We start from the raw sequence: 25,925 nt of genomic DNA, 5'->3' as shown, positions 1-25,925 counted from the left end.
ATAACGCAAAAAACATACAAGTTGATAGATACCTTATGTGTTAAGTACTAGGCTAGGAACTTGACACATATTTGCTACTCATAACAACCCATAAAGTGGGGGTTATTATTCCTGTTTTATAGATTGAAAAACTGAGGCTCAGGTAGGTTAAGTAAATTGCCTGTGGCCACACAGCTTTAGATAGCAGAGTTCAAAAAGGTTTCAGGTCCAAATGAAGCCTGTGCTCCTTGCCAGCTAGGGGAGCAGGAGCCCTTGAGGAAGGAGATGGCCCAGCTGTCCAGCTCTCATTGGGTTTCTTCCTTGTCTAGCTTGTAATAAACCTCAGTTATTAGAGCGGACCTCCTTGTGGCAAAAAGGGCCTGAGGAATGGACAGTTTCAGGAAAGAGGGAATGGGTCACCAGTGTCTTATACTGTGCCCGGTTTAGTTAAAACGGAGACCATATTAGGGTCTTCAACAAGAGCAGATGCTTGGAGGGCCAGGCGGTGGGGAGCCAACTGCTTGGCTTAAGGTGCTGGAGGGTAGTGAGATAGATGGAGGTATTTAGCCCTGATGACTCTTCTGAGGGAAAGAGGAAGGAAGCTCAAGGGATTTGAGATGGTTCTGGGCTGAGTGAGGCAAGAACCTAAGGAATGAAAACAAGGGACAGTGACCAGAGGAGGTGGGGGAGAGGGAGAAGGTAGGAAAGAAGGGGAAGGGACTAGTCAAGGAACTAATATGAATGACCCATGGACATGGACAACAGGGCGGGGACTGACTGTGTGTGTGGTGGGGGGCGGACAGGGGAGAGCAAAGGGGAGAAAATGGGACAACTGTAAAAGAACAATAAAGAAAATGTTTTATAAAAAAATAAAATAAGTGCAATTAGGGAATCTGGATTCCAGAGCTGAAAAAGGACATTAGTGGAACAATTGGTAAAAAAAAGAAAGGAAGGAAGAAAGGAGGCTTCTAAAGTAGCTGGGTATCTCAAGGCCACAGCACATTACCTACCTCACCCCTCTAAGAACCCCACTTCCCCAAGCACTGTGCCAGGCACTCGACAGGCAGAAAGTAACCTACTGAACCTCATAGCCACATGTGAAGTTCTTATTCTAAACTCCATTTCTGACAGGGGAACTGAGGCATGGACAGGTTAAGTTCTTGGCTCAAGGCCACATAAGGGTGCAAACAGCAGATCTGGGGTTTGGATCCACGCCTACCTGATAAAAGAAGTGACCCGGTCAACCTCCTGGGGGAACCTAGAGCCATCCCAGGGAACAGCACCGGAAGCCAACTCAACAGGCTACTTACTCCAAACACTATTTCAATGTAAATGGGCATCTGACCTTCCCATAGGTCGCTCTCCCTCATCACAGTCTCCAGGGGAGCTGGCTTCAGCCTCTGCTCTGAAGGGGCCAAAACTGCTCCGTCCCTTTACTGCTGGGCTCATTTCTGAGTCCGCCCTGACTGCAATACAGCCTTAGGTGAGACAGTTCTGCTTTGGACCCTCCGTTTTCTGCACAGTAAAATGAAAATGCTCTTGACTGGTGGGTCAGTACCTAACCCTCTCCTGAGGTTACCGCTAAGAAAGCCTTAGACTCCTCAAGCTTTGGACTCAGGGGCAGCCTCCTTCTTCTGAGTCCCCATGATGAGGATTGTCATTACAACACTGAGTTTATGGTATGAGAAATGGCAGATCCCTAACTTAGAAGTTAAACACATGGATCTTGGTATTCAGTTAAGTGCCTGAATCTCATCTTTCCCCTTATTTGCTCTACAACCTGGGCAGGTCACTTGACCTGTCTGTGCCACAGACTTCTCATCTGTAAAATGGGAATGACAATCCCTCTCACAGGTTGGCATTAGAATTGTAGGGGTTGCGTATGTAAGCACCAGGCACAGAACGTGGGTCTGGTGAGTGGACAAGGACTCTGTTTTATCTGTTGCTGCCCAGAGCCTTAGCAAAGTACCTAAACTGGAACAGTGGCTTATTACATGTTTGAATGAAAAACTAGGTTCTCTCTCAGAGCCCTTCTGTTTCTCAATTTCTGTGATTCTGAAACTAATTTACCCAGTGGTGGAAGGGGTTTGTGAGTTGCTGCCGCTGGGAGCATTTCAGTGGAGGCTATAAACCACATGGCAAGGATTAGAGAACAAAGTGGAGGGCTGGATTCACTGACCAGACCAATTAGGCTGCGTCTAATTGGACTCTGCATCCTTGGTCCCCAGGATGGAGCCGAGTGAATGTGTGACCTTTAGGGACCTTTTCCTATTGAGGTTCATACCTGGTAGATATGCTTGACTTGGTGGGACATGTCACCCTTGGGCGCAAAACTGATGTAGAGTGTGGAGTTTTCCTGGCTGTGGAAAGAGAGAAGAACAGAAGTAGAGGGTAAAGAAGACAGCAACCCAGAGGCAACCTGGGGGCCTGTGTCAGGGGAAGACTTTGAATTGCCAGTGCTGTGCTATGGGCCTCACAGGCACGGCCTCATGCAATCCTCACAAGGCCCTGCCGGTTCCTTCTGGGAACTGAGGCCTGTGGAAGGGGTCAGCCCCTTGCCCCGGGCCTGGAAGCCAGGGGATGTGTCTTTGGAGCCACGTTCTACCCACCGCACGCCGCGCACTAGGGTCTCCACTGCACTGGGCCCCACTGTTCATCTCCTAGGTAGCTGCACTGGCCTCTGGCTCCCTCTCCCACCCCACCTTTGCCTTGACCTTCCTAATACCACTCTTTGATCCTGCCACTCACCTACACAGAATCCATCAAAGGCTCCTAGCTGCCCACAGAGTTAGGTCCAAAGCCAGACCCCAGTCTGCCTGCCTGCTGTCGCTGCACAGACCTGCCGTCTCCCAAGCTGCCTGCTCCCTGCTCCCGGATCCTCCCAAATGCTTGCTGCTTCCCAGCCTTCCCCGAGGCTTTTGTCTGATGAGAATGTCCTCCTTCCTCCCTGGCCCTTGTCCTCATCCTTCAGACCCCAGTTCAAGCCCCAACTTCTTCATGACCCCTTTCATCTCTCTCTCAACCCACATCATCTTTCCTGGCTCTAATTTCACACTTCTGACAATATCATTGTGCTTGGCATTTGTGTTCAAAAGCACCAGAGACCCAGGCTCAGACAATGGCCCTGTCCTTGTCTCACTGAGCCAGCTTCAAAAGCCACTCCACTCTCTGGCTTAATCCCCTTTTCTGCAAATGAGAAAAGCCAACTGGTGATCCCCATGGGCTTCCACAATATTCTGAGATTCACTGGTTCTGTGTGTGCTTGAGTCTGGTCTTGCCTATCTGAATATAAGCTCTGTGTGGGCAAGAGCCATTGTGAAAACTCTTCTCCCACCCCTAATAGCAGTGCTGGCCCTAGAAGGGAGGGAAGCTAGCACCGCTGAAAACAATAAAGAGACTGGCTGGCGCCTTGGACTCAGACTTAAGTAAAGATTCCAGTGTCGGCACTTCCTAGCTATACGACCCTGAGCCAGTCCCTCCCTTCTCTGAGCCTCAGTTTATTCATTAGTAAAATGGAAAGAGGTAGAGCTGCCTCCAGAGGTGTGAAAGCTCCAGGGAAAGCCACCAGGTGTGCACACAGCTGGCACACGGCCTGCTGGAAGGTCAGTACGCAACGTGCTTCTTCTTTCATCAATAAATGTTGATCTCAGCACTCTTAAAGGGCCTTAGCTCTTTTGAGTGTTAAAAACTGTTGGAGTTGTAGCTGGGGTCAGCTCTAATTACCCTGGCGGGGTACTCTAGGACAGGGAAGAGGCATTGAGAGACAACTCAGGAGGCCCTAAGGTCTGGGCCCTGGGTGGGGAGGCTGAGGTGGGAGGAGAGGGTGCAATGCTGCTCAAGACTCACTTTTCCGTGAGGACGTTGATGGGGTAGAGGACTGGAATGCTGGTGGTGGCCGAGTTGTCCTCCAGGAGGCCCAAGTCCTCATTGTAACTGTATTGGGGCAAGAGAAGGGCAGTATCAAGAGAAGGGCTTGGCCAGAACTGCATGGCAGTCTGAGACCAGGGCAGGGACGCTGGGGTGCTGCCTGGGCTGTGCTTACCAGCTCACATTGGCATTCAGCTTGGCAAAGTCCCCCCAGGAGCTGTTTAGCAGTGTGTGAAACATCACCTGGATAACAACCTGGCAGGGGAAGAGCAAGGGATGAAGAAGGAGGGGCTGAACCTCAGGGGGCAGCCTCAGCACCTTGCAGTGCCTGTACCCAACAGCCATAATAACAGTGACCACTTACCGAGTGCTCACTGCATCCCAGGCACTGGACTAGGCATTTTATCCCCATCACACGTGGTTAAGTTGTGTGTATATATAAGATCATAAAATGAATAACTCAACGCCATGTTTGTCTGATTCCAAAGCCCAGGCTCTCAAACATGACACACATCACCTCCGCACACGTTTCCTCCAGGGTGGGGGTAAACCCTTCTCTGCCAATCTCTAGCACCCTTCTCCAGAGCGAGGAGCTCCCTCCCCTCCTGAGCTCAAAGCGCCTGGCTGCTTTGCTCCTAGGGGACTGAAGCACTCACCGAGCTGCCTGCTTTAAAGATGGGTGTGCTCACATTGCACGAGAGGCTCCTGGTCAGAAGCTTGGGCTCCTCAGGAAGCTCCTCGCAGCTCATAGGTATCTGGCTGTGGGGCTGTGGGTGAGAAGAGAGAGAGAATGAGCTTTTTAGTGGGCAAGGCTAAGGGTTCCCCAGAGGCCACCAACCCCCAGGGCTCTCACCTCCTTCTGCTCTGCCCCTTTCAGGGCACATTCTCAGAGAGGTGGGGTCAAAGAATCAGGGGCACAGTCAGAGGTTTAGTGCTAAGATGTTCACAGCGACACTATTTATAATAGTGAAAAACTGGAAGTGGTCAAGCAGTTCCAAGAGAGGAATGGCTCAGTAAACTGTGATGCAGTTACAGGAGAGGATATTGAGAGATGGTTAAAATGCTGCTATATTGACACATTCAGCAATCACTTTTGAAAAGAGACTGATCCTGGACTAAGAGGTATAAATCCATTCATCTTCATCACTGCCTGAGAGGGACAGTTTTCAGCCTCAGGTTGGGAAGGGAATTAGATAAGGAAATAGAGGCCCAGGGAAGTTAAGTGACTTCTCAAAGTCTAACAACCAGGTAAGCTGTCAGGGGATCTGATAGGAAGTTGAACACAGGTCTGTTTGACTCCAGATCTCCAGTTCTTTATTACTCTACTAGATGCCCATGCAGGCAGCAGTTAATATTGCTATATGAGCCCTGGCTGGTGTGGCTCAATGGACTGAATGCTGGCCTGAGAACCAAAGGGTTGCTGGTTTGAGTCCCAGTCAGGGCACATGCCTGGGTTGTGGGCCAGGTCACCAGTTGGGGCACACGAGAGGCAACCACACATTGATGTTTCTCTCCCTCTCTTTCTCCCTCCCGCTTTCTCTGAAAATAAATAAAATCTTTTAAAAAATATTGCTGTATAAGAATAATTCCAGTGTCCAAGGACTGATGAATACATAAACAAAATGGAATATTACTGAGCCTTAAAGGGAATGAAACTCATACATGGTATCACAATGAACCTCAAAAACATTATACTGAATGAAGTAATACAGACACAAAAGGACAAATATATGATTCCACTCATATGAAATATCTAGAATAGGCAAATTCATAGAGCTTTAAAGTAGATCAGAGGTTACCATGGGAAGAAGGTGGGGAGCTGGGAGTTATTGCTTAATGGGTATAGAAGTTCTGTTTGCGATGATGAAAAAGTTCTGAAAATAAACAGTGGTGACAGTTGCACAACACCGTCAATGTAGTCAGTGCCACTGAACTGTATGGTTAAAATGGCAAACTTTATATTATATATATTTTACCACAATAAAAAATTTTTTTAAAACATGAAGAAAAATAACCCTATGGAGAGCAAAATGCCAATATAGTTCAAATATAGGATAAGTATATGATGTAATTTGTATATATGCACAGAAGGATAAACACCAAAATATTAAAAGTAGTAATTGCTTTGGGTGATAATCTTCTTTAAACTTCTCTGTAACTTCCAAGTTTCTGGGGGGCAGGAGGTCAGGCATTACTTTTGTAATAATAATTTTAAAAATGAAGGTTGTATTTCCAACAACCCAGGCCATCCCTCAACAGCATGTTGGTCACCTTTAGGAGGGAGGTAACCTGTGCACATCTCTTGGTCACCAGGTCCAAGAGCCTCTGTCACACTCCATTTCATGAGCCCAGCTCACTGACCCTGTGGGTGTCCCCAGCCTCATTTTTCTGGTTGTGGAGTCTGAGGCCCACAGAAGGTGAACCTTGTTTCTCAGCTCATACAACTTGAGGGTGGCCATCAGGTTGCAAACCCAAATGTGGCCCTGAGACCTCTGCGTGCCAGCTGTGCCCACATCTTCAGGCTGTTTTAGCTGCCTGCAGCTCCCAAAGGGGAGCAGGAGCTGCAGGGCCAAGCAGGCAATGTGGGCAGACCCTGCCTTCTCACTCACCTTGAGCATTTCCACTTTTCGGAAGGAGAGTCCCCAGGGGAAACTCAGATTGAGCTGGACCCGGTAAGCATCTTCTCCCGAGTTATTCAGTGTCAGCCCCATAGAGAAGTTGGCAGAGGGGGCCAGAAGCAGGACTCTGGATCTGAGGGGAAGATCAAGGAAAAGTTATGGGAGCCAAGGTGAAGGAAGCAGGATCAGAGGTGGGGATGTTCAGGATTGAGGAATCTGGTCGTCCAGAAAAAATAAACACACAAAAAAAATAAGCTCCTATGCACAGGCTTTAAATTTTGTGATCTCATTTATCCTGACAAGAGTACCACAAGGACTTTCATTTCTCAGAGGAGGAAACTAAGGCTCAGATAATACATCTAGTGAGTGCAGATGGGGGTCTTCTGAGTGGAACAGGAGGAGGGGGCGGGGAGCCTTACAGACCTTGCAGGGTAGAAGGACAGCCCCAGGTTTGCTTCACATTTCTTGTCCTCTCCACAGTTCTTCTCAAAAGGGATCTAAAAGGCAAAGAAGAAAGGGCCAGGAGGGTCAGGTCCCCCAGCCCAGAAGGTACTGACCCTAGTCTCTCTGTTTGCCACTCTCCACTTCTTACCTCCTTGGTCTCCGAGTGTGGCGAGGGTCTCAGGATGGGCTGTCTCTCCTTACCCCACTGAACATGGAGGAGTGGGAGGGCGGGAGACAGGAGAGGTTAGCTGAGGCAGCAGAACGTGTGAAGGAGGCATAGAATAGCTCAGGGGTCAGGGCTCAGCTGGGCTGGCCCCACCCTCCTGATTCAGCCCAAGGCCATCTGTTCAGTCCTCCTCTGGTGGCAGCTTCTGGAGGACCAGGGTGTCCATTCCCCCTCCTGGACAGGAGGTCTGGGCCTTGACAAAGCAGCTCCCATAGTTCCCCCAGACAATCTCCTCCTTCAGCAGGAACATCTGCTGCCCAGCCTCTGGGCTCACCTGGGCTGACCTCTCACTGTGCTTCTCCTCTGTAAACCCCATCTTCCCCTAGAACAGTTTTCTAATCAGATCAAGGCCAGTTCCTTTTTGTTTCTTTTTTGCCTCCTCACCTGAGGATATGTTTACTGATTTTGAGAGAGACAGATAGAGAGATGTGAGAAACATTAATCAGCTGCCTCTGGTATGCAATCCGGGACAATGATCCAACCAACTGACCCAAGTGGCCAGGGAAAGATCAACATTTCGAGACATTTCCAGAGCTTCCGCTCTGGGCCAGGCTCCACCCTGGGCACTGGGTATACACCAGGAACAAAAAGGACATACAGCCTGCTCTCCTATTCTGGTGGGAGAAATGACCTGGCATCTTCAGGGTTATGATGGGACAGGGTATCTTTAGAGCACGTAGAAGAAAATTCTACCTCACACTTGAGGATCAGAGAAGCTTCTGGAAGGAATGGCCTCTCAACTGAAATCAAAAGGATGAGCAGGAGGGAGCCAAGCAAAGAAAACAGAGAGGGGGGATGAAGAACAATCTACACAAAGGCTCCCGGCAAGAAAGACTGTGCTTGCGCAGGAGCAGGAAGGCGCTCAGACTGGCTGAGTGCCATGTGTCAGACAGCACAGGAGAAAAGTAGGGGCTAGATTCCCATGGGCCTTGTAAGCCCTCTTAGGGAGTTGGGACTTCATCTTGAGGTCATAGAAGCATTTTATGGGTTATCAGCTGTATGTTCTAGCAAGATTCCAGCTTCCTCTGCTTTCAGGTCAAGTGCCATGCAGCCTCTAGGTGCTTCCTTGAGGGGCAGGAGTCCTGGCAGCCTCTCCTGGCTACTCCAACCCAACCTCAACGTTCATACAGATCCTCACAACCCACTGGAGCACGGCCAGTTCCCAGTGGTCATACAGGGCCTCTGTCTTGCTCAGCTGTCCTTCTGCTAGAAGTCAAGCCCACTTCCCATTTCCCTTGAGCTTACCATATCTTTCCTCATACTGTTCCCTTTGCTTTTCCTCTCTTCACGCACCCAAAGTCTACTCATCCTGTAGGATCCTGAGACAGTGACAGTGCCCCCAGAAAATCTTTTTTGACAGACAACTGTGACCTCAGGTCTCTCTTTTCTACCCTGCGTTCCTATAGCACACAGTTCAGCTTTTGAAAAATTAGTGCTGATGGCAGACTGCTGGTTGTCACCATATATCCTCCCTCACCTTCTCCCTCTATTTTTTAATCTGGTCACACGCCCTCATGTGTTTCTGAGGCTCTCTTGTAATTGGGTGTGGCCATGTGACTATGTTCTGACCAATGAAATGTGTGTCCTGAAGAGTCCGCCCATTATCCTTCCTCTGGAGAGGCCCCAGAGCCTCCACCCTGATACCCCTTCTTCCTAACCTTGCTTTGCTAAATTTCCCTTAAATACAAACTCTCATAAATGCCTTTGCTGCTTAAGTAAGTCACATATGTTTTTTTATTGCTTTAAATCAAAGACTCCTTTATAATACAGTCTTGCTAAATTGAGTTTCTACTCTCCTATTTCCTACCAATTCCCTCAGCTGATCTCTCCTTACCGCCTTTTGGTCTCTCGAAGTCCCCTCTTCTTCCCAGAGAGAGAAATTTAGGGAGACGTTGATGGGAGAGATGAGGTCTTGAATGCATACCTGAGGGCGGTAAGAATACATATGTCAAGAGCTTAACATCTCCTACACTTCCAGGTACATGCACACCTTGTCCACAGTTTACAAATGATGGAATTCTAGAAATTAGTTGACTTCCTTACTAGTAGCGGAAATACATTTACTAGTATCGGGTTGCTTCTCAGCACAGGTGTTGTGCCTCAGCCCCAACTGCATGGCAGACATTGTTCATCTTCCACAGCACTTTTTTCCATTGAGTCCTGACAGAAGCCCCTGAATCTTTGTCACACTGCTCTAGGCAACCATTATGAAAGTTTGCACAATAAAAGACTATTCTAGAATATCCTAGTTCCTTGAGAGCAGAGGTGGGTCTTAGTCTTTTATGTTTTTACCAGTGCTTGACACTGGCACCTTGAAGGCACACAAATCGCATCCACCTGAAGTTTCTACCAACCTAAGGTGCAGGCAATATTATCTCCACATTAAGGAGGAGGATAATAAGGTCTAAAAAGGTGAGACAATTTTTCTAAGGTGACACAATTTTACTAAGGACTAGAACTAGGAAGTGAACCCAAATCTTTCTAACTCCCAAGTCTAAACTTTAGTTTTTTCCAACACATCATATTGCCTCTTCTCTGGCAAATTTATGTCAAAAATTTCCAAGTCTTGTAATGGGAAGTGGAAGTGTGAGGAGGCAAAGGAGCACTGAGATGAGTTATGAATAAAATAAAATTGAATTGATAAGTGTTGATACTGGGTGATATGTACTTGGGGGTTCATGCAACTATTTCTTGTACTTTTGATAGTCCAAAAATTCCCATAATAACAAAATATAAAACCAGCTTCAAGATCTTATACACCAATCTTGTACCAAGTAATTTAAAGTCACACCTACTTTACACAGGACCGTGATAAACAAACAATTTGGGTGTTTTAGCAACTCTTTAAATCAATATTAAAAAACCTTTTCCTGGGATTTCCTGAATAATAAATGACCATGTGTTCCTGTCAAATAATGACATGCTACCCTGACTGAATATTCTGTAACCCTTACAAATAATTATGAAAGCAGGGTAGCAGCATTCATGTATGATATATGAAAAGAGTAGGAAAAATTATAAGTACAGTCACAATCATATGAAAAATGCCTATGTATATAGATTAGGGACTAGAAGAAAATACACTACAGGTATTATTACTACTGTTGTACAGTAGAGGAAATAGCAGTATAGAGACATCAAAGTGACTTGTGACTCAGCTGTGACCCAGAGCTAAGCCTTGCACCCAGTGCTGCCTCTCAGGGCATCAGCTCTTCTACCCCTTCACTTCCTGGAGCACCCTTGCTGGTTCCCTTACCGGGAAGTGGAACCAGAACTCAGTACAGGAGTTGACTTTGGTGACAGCTGTGCGCCCGCTGAGTTCATGTCTGCCTCCTGTGAACAATCCTCGGCTTCTCGTCCGATGGCCATCCAGCTGCAGAGTGTAAGTGAGGCTGGTAACCGGGAGTTCTGAGCAGGGTGAAAAGGCAGGAGTTGAATGGTGGCAAATCCTGGGGCTGTAAGCCTGGATTTTGGCGGGGGAGGGCAGATGCTCTGGGGAGCAGGAAGATAGTGCTGACCTTTGAACTGGGGCATGAGAGGCTTGAGCTGGAAACAGACTGTGATGTTAACTCCTTCCTTCTTCTTGCTGCTGGTTGAACGGGAACACTCTACCTCATGCACTGGGATCTCGGCCGGGGAGAAGAACATCTGAGTGATGACATCCACCACAGGCCGAGAGCTGCAGGGCAGAAGACAACCCACTGCCTCTCTTGGCCTCAGCTTCAGTTTCCAGTGACACCTAGATCTACATCTGTCAGAGGCTGGGGTGGGGTGGGGGGCCCCTCCAAGGGCCCTCCCTCTCTAAGCAGACCTCAACATCAATGTCTCCTTGCCATGAGAATAATAAGTGATTAGGGCTCCCAGGTTATTTCTAGCAGCCTTCTGACCCATTTTGCATACAGAAGAGTGAGCTTTTAAAAAGAGCAATCATACTGATCTACTTCCATGCTTATGACCCTTCATTGATGCCACATATGCTCACAATAGAACCTTGATTCTTTCCTATCCATGCCATCCTGCCTTCCTCTCCAGTTTTCTCTCTTCCACACCTACCCTTAGCTGACCACATCCCAGCCACGTCAGACTGCTACCTGCCTTACAGCCTCGGCACTTCCTGGGCTTTCCACAGGCACAGCTCTCACCCCTGACTTCTGCAGGCCTGGCTCTTTCTCATCTTTCATGTCCCAGCTGAAATATCACCTCCTCAGAGAGGCCCTTTTTGGGCACTCAATCCATAGTAGGTCTCCCCTGCTATTCTCTCTCACATCACCCTGTTAATTTCCCTCATAGCACTTGTCACAATGGTAATTACATCTTTGTTTAATTTTTTGTTATATACTTTCCCAATTCAGTAGTTAAGACATAGTAGGTGCTCAGCAAATATGTTCACAGTGTGATGCTACATGATACCTCCAATAAACTCTAAGATAGAGGTAAGGCAGGAGATTTAATCATCATCCCAAAGACGAGGAAACTGAGGTCCTGAGAAGCTAAGTGACTGGGGTAAGATCATCCATCAAGTAAATGGCAGAGCTTTGGCTTGAATCTAGCTCACTAAGTTCTAAATCCATCACCTGCTGTTGTTTCTCTAGGTTTTAATGTCAGATAGGCCTGGGTTCAAATCCTAGTCTGTGATGAAACAGTAGCTATTTTACTTGGAGTAAGGCATGAAGCCTGTATAAAAAGAAAAACCTATCTCACAGGGTTGGAGGGAAGACCAAATGAGCTAACACCTATAAGCAGTTAGCACAATCCCTGTACACAGTAACTGTTTAAAGGATGAAGGCTGAAATTATTGTTAGGTGGGACTCAGGAATCCCATCTTACCTCAGCACCAGCACCTGACCCTCAGCCCCGACAGCCACATCTGTCAGGCCATCCCCTCCAAGGTCCTTCACCCCATGGATGGAGCGTCCAAACCATTGAATTCCTGGGAACACCTGGATCCCTTCTATCCGCTGAGACCAAGAGAGAAATTTGTGCTAAGCTAGGAAGAAATGGCTGGAGGTTGGGAAGGGCCAGGCTGGGGAGTGGAGTCGTCTGGGCTTAGAGACTTCCAGGTGCCTGGGAATGGGTTTTAATAGGCGGGCAGGGCACCTCACCTGACTTGGCCAGAGGCTCAGCCCACCATGCTGCCCATTGAAGATGTAAACAGCTCCCTGCTCCTCCAGAGGGGCTCCCACAGCCACGTCCATCAGCCTATCCCCGTTGATGTCTGTCAGGGCAGCGATGGCTGCTCCAAATCGCCCAAGGGGGTAGCCAGGATCCCCTTGCAGTTCTGAGACCAACTCGAACTTCGGCTAGGAAGGAGCAAGGTGATAGGTCCCACCTCAACCACTCAGCAAGCTTTCACGGGGTGAGGCATTTCATATGTGAGGGACACTGAAGAAATGTTGGGTGTGGTTCCTCACAGAATTGGAATAATGCCATCAGACTAACCTGGGTTCAAGTCCCAGCTCCACCTCTTGCTATGTGTATGACCCTGTGGCTTTGGAAAGTTCCCCAGCCTTGCTAAACCGCAGTGTTCCCATTTGTAAGATAAATCTCGTACTGTGTGAGGTGATTGTGAAGATCAAATAAGAGTTCATATATCTAAAAGGTTTGGCACTGGGCCTTGTACACAGCTACCGTCAGTGAGGGTTTGCTGTTGTCTGTCTGTTGATCTAAGGATCATATGTCTGGTCATATATCTGATTAACATATGATCAGACAGGGAAAGCCTTTCAAAATAATTGGGACCTGCACAGGCCTGGAAATCTGTTTCTCCCACCACCTCAGCTCAATGCTCTGATCCCTACCTGTTTTCTCTGGTAGATAAACACCCGGCCTCCTCTCTGCTCCCCATAGAACAGAGGGGCTCCAATCAGCAGCAGCTCTGTCTCCCCGTCTTGATCTATGTCAACGCCACACAGCTCACCACCGAAATAAGAGCCAATCTGTAGGGAGAGGAGGATGCTTGAGGATGAGCCTGTGAGCAGGAGTCACATTTTCCCTCAGCTGCATCCACTGTCTCAAATGAAAGTTTGCGTTCTGAATCCCACTTAGAGCCTGCATGACTTAAGACAAGTTGGGTTCTTTGAGGTTCAGTTTCTTTAACTGGGAGGTGGAGATGGCAAAGCTTACCTCAGAGAGCTTGGTGAGGAACAAACATGACGGTGCTTGGCACCAGCTTGCCACATGGCAGGTGGATAAGTGTTCAGAAGGCAGCAGGGAGCACAAACAGTGTCAGAGCAGCCCCTAACCTGCAGCACCTGTGGGCCGTGCTCACCTGGATCCCCTTTATTTCTTGGCTCTGGTTCCATTGTCTTTTGTCATTTTCTTGGAATAACAGAACGTGCCCCACATGCTGGTATCGGGGGGCTCCAGCTGCCAGCAGTGATGTGAGACCTTGGGAGGGCAGCCAGGTCACTGTGTAACCTGAGGAGAGAGGATAGGACTTGGAGTTAGCAGCACAGAGACTGCTGGAAGAAGGTGAAACCCAGGAAAGAGTGGGTAGAGACTCTGAGAATCTGGGTTAGTCGTAAAGATGCATTGAAACATCCAGAAGACCTCCTCCTGAGAAAAGGAGCCAAGCGCCCCAAGCAGTACAAATTCTACCATCTTGGTCTGAGGCTGCATCCCTCAAACTGTGGGCAACACATACATTCAAGGAAAACAGCCACGGGACACACATGGTGTGTCTTCCTGAGCCTCAGTTCACCCAAGGGATGGTAAGGGAGATTACATTTTAAAAAGCATAATAAAATATGGGGGGTGGGCTGGGTGAAGGGGAGTAAAGGGGAAAATTGGGACAACTGTAATAGCATAAATGATAAGATATTTAAAAATAAAAAGCATGAAACAAAATGGGATATATTAGTAAGAAGAATGCAAAGTTTGCACAGATATCAAAGATAAAGCAGGAGACTTGAAAACATTTCCTGCTTAAAGATATCACTTCAGGCTATTTTCATACATCACACTTCCTGTGGCCACACTTCCTATGGCGAGGTTCTGGCCCCTCCCTCACAGCATTGATGAGGAGATGCTTCTGGAAACAACCAGGGGTTAAGCTAGAGCCAGGAGCCACACAACAGGAATGTTGTGGTTCAGAAAGTGAGGATCTGACCCAATTTGATCTTCTCTGCTTAGAGCAGCTGGAAATGAGTGGGAAAAGCAGAGATGTCCGAGACACAGCAGCACAGGAGAGGAGGGGGAGGAGGCTGAACCATCTGCCCGTTCATTCATGTGCTTTGCTGAAGCATGAAGGTTAAGAACTTGCCCTTTGAAATCAGAGACAGGCTTTAATCCTAGTGTTACTACTTCCTACCTGTGAAATCTTGAGTAAACTGTTTTGCTCTGAGCCTCAGTTTTCTCATCTAAAAAAACAGAAGTAGTACCAACCTTGTAGGGTAGTTCTGAGGAGGAAATAAGACCACAGATACAAAATGCTTAGCACCATGCTAGTGATATCTACACTAAGATCTAAAGGATAGCAACATAATAGGCACTCAAGATTATATTTATTCACATATATGTCCATATGTGTGTGCGTATGAGGGGAGACCGCCCCAAAACAGAATTTATTTATAAAAAATTGTGTATTTATCCTTACATGTTTAAACTTATCACTTCAACGTACTCTCCATTTGATGCAGTATACCTATGGAGACTTCTTTTCCACTGCTCAAAACAGTTTTTGAACTCATTGATTTTGATGCCTTTTAGTGCTTCTGTTGTTTTTTTGTTTCACCTCTTCCACATCAACAAAATGTTTCCTTTTGTGGACTTTTTTCATCGGGGGGGGGGGATAAAAAGGCACTTGGGACAAGATCAGGTGAATAGGGAGGGTGGGGTATGAGGGCTATGCCATTTTTGGGCAAATACTGCTGAGCACTCAGCATGGTGTGAGCAGGTACGCTCTCATAAATCACCCATTGTGAAATGGGCAGACGCATTGAAAGAGTTTTCTTCTGAAGCCGAATGCAGCCTCTCACAACAATGCCAGCTAGTACACTGATACAGATGGGTTCCTAGAACGTTCACCCAGCAGAATAAGCCTGTACTACAAGGGACCACCCTCCAGGAGGTAATTCTGTTTATATTTTTGCCCCCCCCCCCCCCAGGTGTAGTGGAGTGAGTGCCTAACTTTGGAGCAACCCTGCCAACTATTTTGCAGGATGATGGAAGACAAAAACCACTTTGAAGGCAGTGGTGTAGGTACTGCAGTGTACTAGCATAGGCTTTGGGACTAGACTACCTGGGCTCCATCTACCAGTTTTGTGACCCTGTGCAAGTTATTTATTTATTTTTAGAGAGATGGGAGGGAGGGAGAAAGAGAGGGACAGAAATGTCGATATGCAAGACCTGGCCCAGAACTCAGGCATGTGCCCTTGACTGATGGTGCTTAATCTACTGAGCCACACTAGCTAGGGCTGAGCAATTATTTAAAGTACCCAGTTTCTTCATCTGTAAGTTAGATAATGAAAATGCCTACTCACAGGGTTGTTGTGGAGATAAAATGAGATAAAATGTGTTGATACATGCCATGCACTTAGAATAGTGCCTTGCTCAGTAAAGAATATCAAGAAAAGGAAAAAACAAAGAAGTCACCAAGGGCAGCCTCCCTTAGTAGGGTAGGTGCCAGGTGAATGGCACCAATTTTCTCGAGGAAATAATTTAACAAGACCTTAGTGTTCTGAGAGTTTAATAAAGGAGTAGCCCATGCCTAGACAGACATCATGGATGAGTTAGGCTGGTTCTTGATCTATGAAAAGGTAGGAGCTGGAAGCAGTCCTATTCCAGGGCTCTTGGGGTCAGTTTGGGCCATGGGACATGCCGACTACATGAATGTAAACTAAAAGAGCTATAACCTCTGAGCATAAAGGCGAGGCCCCTCTGCAGTCTGAGACTACCATCCCCTTGGGTAGACAAGCATCTACAGAACTGGGCAGGACTAGATTGCAACAGTGGCACCAGGAGGCAGAGGCACACAATAGCAACTGTGTATTGATCAGACTCATTTCCTCTGTGCTTGGCATCGGAAGAACTGTGGAGACTCAGTCAACCCTGGAGTTCTTGGACAATTCAACAGAAGGAAGCCCCAGTGAGGAGCTGCTGGTCCTCCTACTGAGGCAGGTTGTTTTGAAGGGACCTGGGATTTAATTTAGAGGTATGATTAAGTGACAACACAAAGAGGTCACTGCCATTGAAAGAAGTTTATTACTTACAGCTCCCCAAAGCAGGAGAAAGGTAGGCCATTCAGGGCCAGAGGGGGAAGCACCAGGTTCAGAAGAAGCAAGGGTGAGTATGGTTTGACCCTTTATCATGGTTTCTGAGGGAAAGAATGAGTGAGGCAGGGTAGGAGAGCTTGAGCAAGTTTAGGATTGAACAGCTTGAATGGTGTTGGGAGGCTCTGGCCTACAGGGGTGGTCTTCAGGTATCTAGTACCTGGCCCTGAGGTGATTTAGGTCAGAGGGAATGTTGATTTTGTTTGCCAGCACTAGCTAAAGGAGACAGTGGAGCTATGGCCTTTGGGTTTGCAGGCTGGGATATGCAAGGCCGGCTCATGGGAATGTTGTTTACTCTCTGTAGAGATAAGCTGGCCATGGGAGGGCAGTCTCTCCAGGCTTAGTAAGGCTTCAAGATATCAAGGACTCATAAAATACAGAAAAATAAAAACATGATTAATACACAGGTGAGGGATTATTAAGAGAAAAGTTAAGGATGTAATAAGCATATTTAAACTCTGAGTTTGTTCATGCTATTGCTTAATTGCTTTCATTTATTTTTTGAATGTCAGTCTGAGCAATTCTCTGGCCCCTAAAAGCAAAAGAACCCACCATAAAAGAGAAGTACTCACCCAAATATCCTTCTCTCACTTCTGGTGTCAGTGGTTCATTCCCAACAAATTTATCATCCTGCAGGTCTGCTTTCAGGTCTAGAAAGCCCCCAGCCCAGTCTTTGGCTCCGACTGCCCCCACCACAACATGGCCCTGCCCAGGGAAGGAGATGAGCAGTGTTAGAGTGGGGCCAGCTGCATTCCCACAGTACCCCTTTGCCCACTGCTTCAGGCCTGCCACTCACCCTGCTGACGTCAGCGCTGATCCCACTGGAGGAGAGCTCCATGTTGAAGGAAGTCAGGTCCTGTTTGCTTGTGCCTAAGGAACAAGGAGAGGAGAATGGGCCGAGGCCCAAGGAGCATAAAAACGGTGATATTCATGAAAGGACTGAGAGAGAAGCACAGCATATGCAAGGCAGAAAGAGCGTGAACTTTAAGAGTCAGACAGACTGGGAAGAGGCTTACGCTCTGAGTCTCAGTAACACTCTATGAGCCCAGACGCGTATCCAGTTACTCCAATCAGTGTGTTTAAGATGCAGTACTCAATTTCTCTTCTTGCTCAGACTTCCCCACCTCAATGGATGGCACCTCTACCTACCTGGTGAGTCATGTTTAAAACTTGGGAATAATCCTTGATTCTTCCCTGTCCCCCTATTCTATCTCCAACATATCATTCAATCATATGGGTTCTACCTTTAAAACACATCTGAGTAGTCTGTATTGCCACCACACTAGTCCAAGCCAATCTTATCTCTTCCCTGACTAATGCAGTAACTTACTAATTTGGTCTCTGACTCTATTCTTCATCTTTCCATGCCTTTTCTCCATGGAGCAAGCCAGACTAATCTTTTAATTTTTATTTAAAAAATATTTTTTAAAATTTATTTTCAGAAAGAGGAGAAGGAGAGGAGAATGGTAGAGACATTGGTGTGTGAGAGATACATTGATTGGTTGCCTCTCGCATGCACCCAACTGGGGACCTGGCCTGCAACCCAGGCATGTGCCCTCACTGGGAATCTAACTGGTGACCTTTTGGTTTGCAGGCCAGCATTCAATCCACTAAGCCGTACCAGCCAGAGCCAGAGTATTCTTTTTTAAAAAAGTATATCAGACCAACCTTTCACCTTCTTAAAAATACTTTATTACTTCCCACTGCTCTTTAGACAAAAATTCAAAGTCCTATTAGGGCCTTGAATGTCCCTGCCTATCTCTCCAAACTTTCTTCTCCCTTACTCACCACACTCCTATCACTGACCGTTCTTTCTATTCCTCCAATATGCCAAGCTCTTCCCCAGCTCCGGGCCTTAACACCTGCTCTTCTCTCTGGCTGAAACACTCTTTGCCCATATTATTCACATGGCTGTTTGATTCTGATCTTTCATATCTCAGTTCAAACGTAATGTCAGAGGGAATGTTACCTCAACTAAAAAAAGGCATCTTCCTTGAAAAGTCTACCTAAAGTGACCTCCTCCAGTTAAATATGTCTAATTTTCTTTTTTATTTTATAGAATTACATGGGAACAAAACCCTAACCCAGACTTGGGGATCAGTGAGAACTTATCAGAGGAAGTGACATCTAATCTAAGACCTAAAGGATGAGTAAGGGCAGGTCAGGAGAGAGGATAAGGGCTACAGATAATAAGAGCTACAATTTAGTGAGCACCTTCAAGGTACCAAGCAATTTGCTAAACAGTTGTTAGGGGTTGAATTGTGTTCCCTAAAAAAGGTATGTTGAGACTTCCAGTCAAGATGGGGGAGTAGGTAGACACACCTTGCCTCCTCATGCAACCATAAAAAAAATTACAACTAGATCTCAAAACAAATAACACCCAAAATCATTAGAAAATCAAGCTGTAGACTTCTGACCAAGATGGAGGCCTAAACTGACACGCTTTGTCTCTCTCCACAACTAAGAAGGAATACAGCTACCGCAAAACCAGGAATAACCAGAAGTTCCAGAAAACAAAGCTACATGGAAGTCCAACATATGAAGTTATAAAGAAGTAGTGCTCATCTGGATGGGTAGGAGAGGTGAAACCAGGGTGGAGAGGTCATGCTGTGCTGGTGGTGGCAGTTGGGGTGATGGCAGTATGCACAGACCCCCGTATTTAAGGGGAGGCGAGAAGCATCTGGAAGCACCCCTGGCTGCAGACCAAACCCATATGTTCGTGATTCCAATGCCGGGGAAGACAGACCCCCATTGCCTTGGACCGTGAGGGCTGGAGGGCGTGGGGACAGAGGAGGAGGTTCCTGGTCTCTCAGCAGAGAGTGAACAGCAGGAATCCATCTTGGATCCCCGCCCCCACACAAAACACCATAGCGTGTTGAGAAGGGTCACCAGGTAGTGATGAATGTACAGGGCTCCACTACCTATAGTGTAGGAGATGTGACAGTCCTGCCCAGGAAGCAAAGGTAAACACTAAACTGTCAGGTTGGCACAGATCATGATAGAGATCTCGATCATGCAGCTGACCAGACAGCAAATATCTGATCTAACAAATCAACAGCGAGGAAATATTTCTGAGGCACAGTTCAGAGCTTCGGTTATACAAATGCTTATAGACTTAACAGCAGATCTTAATCAAGATGGGGAAGGAATGAAGGCTAGTCCTGCTGAAATGAACAAAAACACATAAAAAATTAGTGGTGAGGGAAAGAAAACCAGGGATCAAACCAACAAATCGGAACATAGGGAAGGAACAGTCAACCAGTGCAGAAAGAGAAAACAAAAAGTGAAGAAAATGAGGAGAGGCTCAGAAACCTATGGGACAGCTATAAGCGGGCCAACATCTGAATCATAGGGTTGCCAGAAGGTGAAGAAGAAGAACTAGAAGTTGAAAAATTATGTGAAAAAATAATGAAGCAGAACTTCCCTAACTTGGGGAAAGAAATAGACTTATAGGTCCAGGAAGCACAGAGAGTTACAAAAAAAACTGGACCCAGGGAGAACCACACTAAGACACATTATAATCAAAATGTCAAAAACTAAGGATAAAGAGGGAATCTTAAAAGCAGCAAGAGAGAAGAAGAAAATTACATACAAAGGGATCCTAATTAGACTGTCAGCTGATTTCTCAAAAGAAACTCTGCAGGCTAGAGGGGACTGGCAAGAAATATTCAAAGTAATAAAAAGCAAAAACCTACAACTGTGATTACTCTATCCAGTGAAGCTTTCATTCAGAATAGAAGGGCAGAGGAAGTGCTTCCAGGACAAAGTAAAACTGAAGGAGTTCATTAGATCCAAACCATTGTTATATGAAATGTTAAAGGGACTTGTTTAGGAGAAAGAGGATCAAAACTATGAACATTAAGATGAAAACTGTATCACAACGACCAACAACAGAAGCTAGGGAATTGAAACAAAGGCAAACTAAGTAGGCAATGAGAGTGGGAAAAGAATTATAGGTATGGGGAACATATTGGGGGGAGGTCAGCGGGGAGGGGGAAGGGGGAAAGAGAGGGAGATGGTACAGGAATTAAGAAGCATAGTAGGAGGGAGTGGAGTAGATAGCAGATGTTGAGAAGAACTATATGCACAGCCAATGGGTATGGACTAAGGGGGTGGGGGACAACTGGAGGAGTGGGTTCACTGGGTGGAGGGGAACAAAGGGAAAAGAAATTGAGACAACTGTAACAGCATAATCAATAAAGCATATTAAAAAATTAAAATTAAAATAAAAGAAAATCAAGCTGTATGGACGTCTGACAACCATGGATTTAAAGAAGCCATGTTCATCCAGATAGATAGAAGGGGCAGAGTCGAGGAGATGGGCGAAGAGGCATGCAGATGCAGTGTGGCTAGGGGAGGCAGCAGTGTGGTGTGGCAAGGCAGTGGAATTGACAATCAACATTCACATGTGGTGGATAAAAATTGAGAAGGACACTTTGGGAGTGAGTGATCCCAGCCCTGGGCTAGACCACTCAGCCCAAGTTTCCAGTACTTGGAAGATAAATCCTCATAACTTCTGGCTGTAAAAACCAGTGGGGTTAGGGCGGTGGAAGAAACTGCCAGATTTTCAGGAGACTCGGCTGAAAAGGCTCACACAAACTTAGAATGTACACAAACCCATCCACTCTGGGATTCACCATCAGGGTAACAGCTGGAAGGGCTCCAGTCACATACAGGAAGTGACTGGAAGTAAGGTGAGTGCCAGGTACACCTCCAGTAGCATTGTCCCCTCTCTGAGCTATTCCCCCAATGCAGAACCACAAAGTGGTGAAGCAGGTTGCCCCAACCTGGTGATTACCTAAGGCTCCACCCCACACAATTTACAGGTGACTTTTCTACAAAAGACCATGCTACTAAGACAGGAAGTCAAAGCAGCTCTACCTAATACACAGAAATAAACAAAGGGAGGTCAAATTGAGGAGACAAAGAAATATGGCCCAAATGAAAGAACAGAACAAAACCGCAGGAAAAGAACTAAATGAAACAGAAATAACCAACATATCAGATGCAGAGTTCAAAAAATTGGTGATCAGGATGCTCAAAGAACTCACTGAGCATGGCAACAACATAAAGGAAGAAATGAAGGTTACACCAAGTGAAATAAAGAAACATCTACAGGGAACCATCAGTGGAGGGGAGGAAGCTGGAATTCAAATCAACTATTTGGAACATAAGGAAGAAATATGTATTCAACCAGAATAGCAAGAAGAAAATAGAATTAAAAATAATGAGGATAGTATAAGAACCTTTCAGGATATCTCCAAACATACTAGCATCCGAATCACAGTGATGCCAGAAGAAGAGGGAAAGCAAGTAATTGAAAACTTATTTGAAAAAATAATGAAAGAAAACTTTCCTAATTTGGCAATGGAAGTAGACACACAAGTCCAGGAAGAACAGAGTCCCAAACAAGCTAGACCCAAAAAGGACCACACCAAGACACATCATAATTAAAATGCCAAAGGTTAAAAATAGAGAATCTTATAAGCAACAAGAGAAAAGCAGAGTTACCTACAAAGGAGTTCCCATAAGACTGTCAGTTGATTTCTCAAAAGACACTTTGCAGGCAAGAAGGGACTGGCAAGAAGTATTCAAAGTTATGAAAAGCAAGGACCTACAACAAAGATTACTCTATCCAGCAAAGCTATCATTCAGAATTAAAAGGAAGATAAAATACTTCCCAGACTAGGCAAAGCTAAAGGAGTTCATCATCACCAAGTCAGTATTACATGAAACGTTAAAGGGACTTAAGAAAAAGTAGAAGATCAAATCTATGAGCAGTAAAATGGCAACAAATTCACAACTATCAACAATGAAAAAAACAAAACAAAACTAAGCAAACAACCAGAACAGAAACAAAATCATAGATATGGAGGTCATTTGGAGGGTTATCAGTGGGGAGGGGAAAGGGGAAGAATGGGGGGGAAAGATACAGGGTTTAAGAAGCATAACTGGTAGGTACAAAATAGACAGCAGGATGTTAAGAATGGTATAGGAGGGACTTCCAGCCAAGATGGAGGCTTAGACGGACATGCTCGGTCTCCCTCTACAACTGGAGAGGAATACAACTACTTCAAAACAAAAGATAACTGGAAATTCCAGAAAATAAATCTACACGGAAGCCCAACGTATGAAGTTATAAACTAGCGGCGCCCTTTGGGCAGGTAAGAAGAGCGAAAGGGGGTGGTATTGTTTGCTGTAGCACCAGGGACAGCGGCAGGGAGAGCAATCCCAGCTGCAGTCGAACCCCGGCAGCTTGCGACCCCAACGCTGGGAAAAGCAGCCACCACATTGCCTCGAACAGTGAGGCCCAGAGGGCGGGAGGACAGATCCCGGTCTCCTAGCGGAATAACTGCAGGAATCCATCTTGGACCCCCGCCCCCACACAAAGCGCCACAGCGGTGCGAAATAGGTTGCGGATTGCCGCTGGTTGCTGAGCACTGACGACAAAGCGCCACAGCACGGCGAAAAAGGTTACTGGTCTGCCGCCGGTTGCTGGGTAGTGACCACGAAGGGCCACAGCGCGGCGAAAAAGGTTGCAGATCGCCGCCAGTCGCTGGGTTGTGACAAGTACACAGGCACTGCCCTCTATAGCCGGCCCAAGAAAACAAAACGCATCTGTCAAAATGAGGCAGACAACTATAGAAATCCCGGTGGCACAGCTCACCAGGCAACAGATGAAGAACCTGACAGATGAACAAATAAGAAACCTGTCAGAGGCTCAGTTCAGGGCCATTCTTATCAGGTGGCTTACAGAATTAACAAAAGATCTGGAAAAAGAGGAGAAAGAATTGAAAAACACTCATACTGAAAGGAACAAAACCACATACGAGACAGATGGTGAGAAAATAAAATCCAGAGTTCAAATCAACAAACCAGAACATAGAGAAGGAACAAACAGTCAACCAGTACAGAGAGAGGAAACGAGAAGCAAGGAAAATGATGAGAGGATCAGAAACCTCTGGGACAGCTATAAGAGATCGAACATACGGATTATCAGATTGCCAGAGGGCGAAGAAGAAGAATTAGAAATTGAAAAATTAAGTGAAAATATAATAAAGCAGAACTTCCCAAACTTGGGGAAGGAAATAGACTTACAGGTCCAGGAAGCACAGAGAGTTCCAAAACAACTGGACCCAGGGAGAACCACTCCAAGACACATTATAATCAAAATGTCAAAAGTTAAAGATAAAGAGAGAATCTTAAAAGCAGCAAGAGAGAAGAAAAGAATCATGTACAAAGGGGTCCCAATTAGACTACCAGCTGACTTCTCAAGGGAGACCCTGCAGGCAAGAAGGGACTGGCAAGAAATATTTAAAGTAATGAAAATCCAAAACCTACAACCACGAATACTTTATCCAGTGAAGCTGTCATTCAGAATAGAAGGGCAGAGAAAATGTTTCCAGGACAAAATAAAACTGAAAGAGTTCATTAGATCCAAACCACTGTTATATGAGATGTTAAAGGGACTGGTTTAGAAAAAGGAGGGTCGAAACTATGAACACTAAAATGAAAACTGCATCACAAGAAACAACAACAGAAGCTAGGGAATTGAAGCAAAGGCAAACTAAATAGGCAATGAGAGTGGAAAAAGAACTATAGGTGTGGGGAGCATATTGGGGGGAGGTCAGCAGGGAAGGGGAAGGGGGAGTGGGAGGGAGATGGTATAGGAATTAAGAAACATCGTAGGAGGGAATGGAATAGACAGAGAGAGGTTGAGAAGAACTATATGCACAACCAATGGACATGGACTAATAGGGGGGGACAAAGGGAGGGAGGGGGACCACCAGGTGGAGGGGAGCAGAGGGAAGGGAAATTGGAACAAATGTAACACTGTAATCAATAAAACACATTAAAAAAAAAAAAAAAGAATGGTATAGGAAATGGAGAAGCCAAAGAACTTATATGCATGACCCTTGGACATGAACTAAGGGGAGGGATTGCTGGAGGGAAATGGGGGTACTGGGCGGAGGGGGCCAATGGGGAAAACTGGGACAACTGTAATAGTATAATCAATAAAATATATTTTAAAAAGTATGTTGAAGTCCTAACCCCTAGTACTTCATAATGTGACTTTATTTGGAAATACGGTCTGTAAAAGGCAATCAACTTAAAATTGGTCATTATGGTGGGCTCCAATCCAATATGACTGATGTCCTTATAAAGTGGGAAATTTGGACACATAGACAGTTATGTACAGAAAGAGCATAATGTGAGGACACACAGGAAGAAGACGGCCATGTGCCTGGAGCGATGCAGTACAAGTCAAGGAATGCCAAGGATTGCTAGCAAACACTGGAAGCTAGAAGAGGCAAGGAAGAATTCTCTTTTAGAACTGTCCAAAAGAGCATGTCCCTCCTGATCCCTTGATTTCTCATACCTAGCGTCTAGAACTGTGAGACAATACATTTCTGCTGCTTTAACCACTGGTTGTTGGTACTTTGTTATAGCAGACCTAGGAAACTAACACAGCAGTTAAACCTTACAGTCCTGTGAGACTGGTATTATTATCCCCATTTAACAGAGAACAATGAGCCTCAGAGAGGGGAAAATGACCTGGCTGAGGTCACACTGCACAAGAGCAATTCCTGAGCAGGTTTGCCTGGTTCTACTATATATACCACATTGCTTCTGGAACTCTCACATTCCTCCTTCCTGGACATGGGACCAAGGTATTCCACCAAGATGTGGGGGCTGAGCCAGATGTCACCAAGAGTGCTGAACTGAACACCAAGACTGTGTCCTGCAAAAAGGAATTCCCTGTGGGAAACATGTACCTTCCTGCAGACTAGGCTTCCTGGGGAAATACCTTCCTTTAGCCAGTCCTCCATCTGGTGATGCCAATCAAAATCTTCTCTTATACTGGACCAAGGATGAGGGTCCCAACTTGCTTGCCCATCTTAAGTAACTTGAGGACTAGGACAAGTGAAAATGAAGGAGTTGGGTCATTCTATAGGGCTCAGCTGACACCAGCAAGATAGAGGCCAGTTTTGGGCCCCACCTTGGACCAAGTTAAACTTCAAGAAGAAGAAAGAATTTCAGAGGGAAAGAGGTTCCTCCTGAATTACCCTCTCCTAAATTCCTACCCAAGGTCTTTTGCCAGGAGAGCTCTTAGCCCACCGTCAGATACTGAGTACGTGCTTGTTACTTTTATTCAGTGTGTCTCTAATCTAATATCGCAGATGAGTTTCATACACAATTTCCTGAAATCTCTTTTCAAGGTCTGCCACTCACCCTCAATGACATAGATCTTCTTCTGCAGCTCAGTGAATAGATCTTTAAGCTTCTCAAATGTGTCCAGAATCTTTACAAACTCTTCAGTGGGGGTTGAGGCAAATTTGTGGAGTGTCTCCTTACTACCCTCCTTTTTAAAATGCTTTCCAACCTGTGAGGGAGAGAAGAGTGAAGCACTCACATCCTCAGAATCTCAGATCAACTTTCTACTATCTTCACAAGACCATAGCCCCAAGGAGAAAGGGGATTGGGTTCAGGAATAGGAGAGGGAAGATGAGATGTAAGAAG

General features: G+C 46.1%; 1 protein-coding gene across 2 annotated transcripts in view; it reads right to left on the bottom strand.

The window, feature by feature from the left end:
- Nucleotides 1–25,925, bottom strand: part of ITGAL (integrin subunit alpha L) — a 44,026-nt gene that overhangs the window by 7,001 nt on the left and 11,100 nt on the right. For both annotated transcript variants that reach the window (XM_090277602.1, XM_090277603.1), the window contains exons 9-25: nucleotides 25,638–25,788; nucleotides 17,200–17,273; nucleotides 16,976–17,108; nucleotides 13,403–13,551; nucleotides 12,933–13,070; nucleotides 12,237–12,434; nucleotides 11,962–12,092; nucleotides 10,653–10,813; nucleotides 10,391–10,542; nucleotides 8,969–9,058; nucleotides 7,057–7,113; nucleotides 6,888–6,961; nucleotides 6,456–6,597; nucleotides 4,503–4,613; nucleotides 4,022–4,101; nucleotides 3,826–3,912; nucleotides 2,264–2,339 (exon numbers count right to left, since the gene is read on the bottom strand). In XM_090277602.1, coding sequence (XP_090133728.1) covers nucleotides 2,264–2,339; nucleotides 3,826–3,912; nucleotides 4,022–4,101; nucleotides 4,503–4,613; nucleotides 6,456–6,597; nucleotides 6,888–6,961; nucleotides 7,057–7,113; nucleotides 8,969–9,058; nucleotides 10,391–10,542; nucleotides 10,653–10,813; nucleotides 11,962–12,092; nucleotides 12,237–12,434; nucleotides 12,933–13,070; nucleotides 13,403–13,551; nucleotides 16,976–17,108; nucleotides 17,200–17,273; nucleotides 25,638–25,788 — 2,004 coding nt within the window. The remainder of the gene's footprint in view (nucleotides 1–2,263; nucleotides 2,340–3,825; nucleotides 3,913–4,021; nucleotides 4,102–4,502; nucleotides 4,614–6,455; nucleotides 6,598–6,887; nucleotides 6,962–7,056; nucleotides 7,114–8,968; nucleotides 9,059–10,390; nucleotides 10,543–10,652; nucleotides 10,814–11,961; nucleotides 12,093–12,236; nucleotides 12,435–12,932; nucleotides 13,071–13,402; nucleotides 13,552–16,975; nucleotides 17,109–17,199; nucleotides 17,274–25,637; nucleotides 25,789–25,925) is intronic.

The sequence above is a fragment of the Furipterus horrens genome, unplaced genomic scaffold (assembly GCF_987537825.1).
Source record: "Furipterus horrens unplaced genomic scaffold, mFurHor1.1.pri manual_scaffold_5, whole genome shotgun sequence".
Taxonomy (NCBI): domain Eukaryota; kingdom Metazoa; phylum Chordata; class Mammalia; order Chiroptera; family Furipteridae; genus Furipterus; species Furipterus horrens.
Note: the sequence above shows the minus strand (reverse complement) of the source record. Positions and strands in the feature narration are given on the sequence as shown.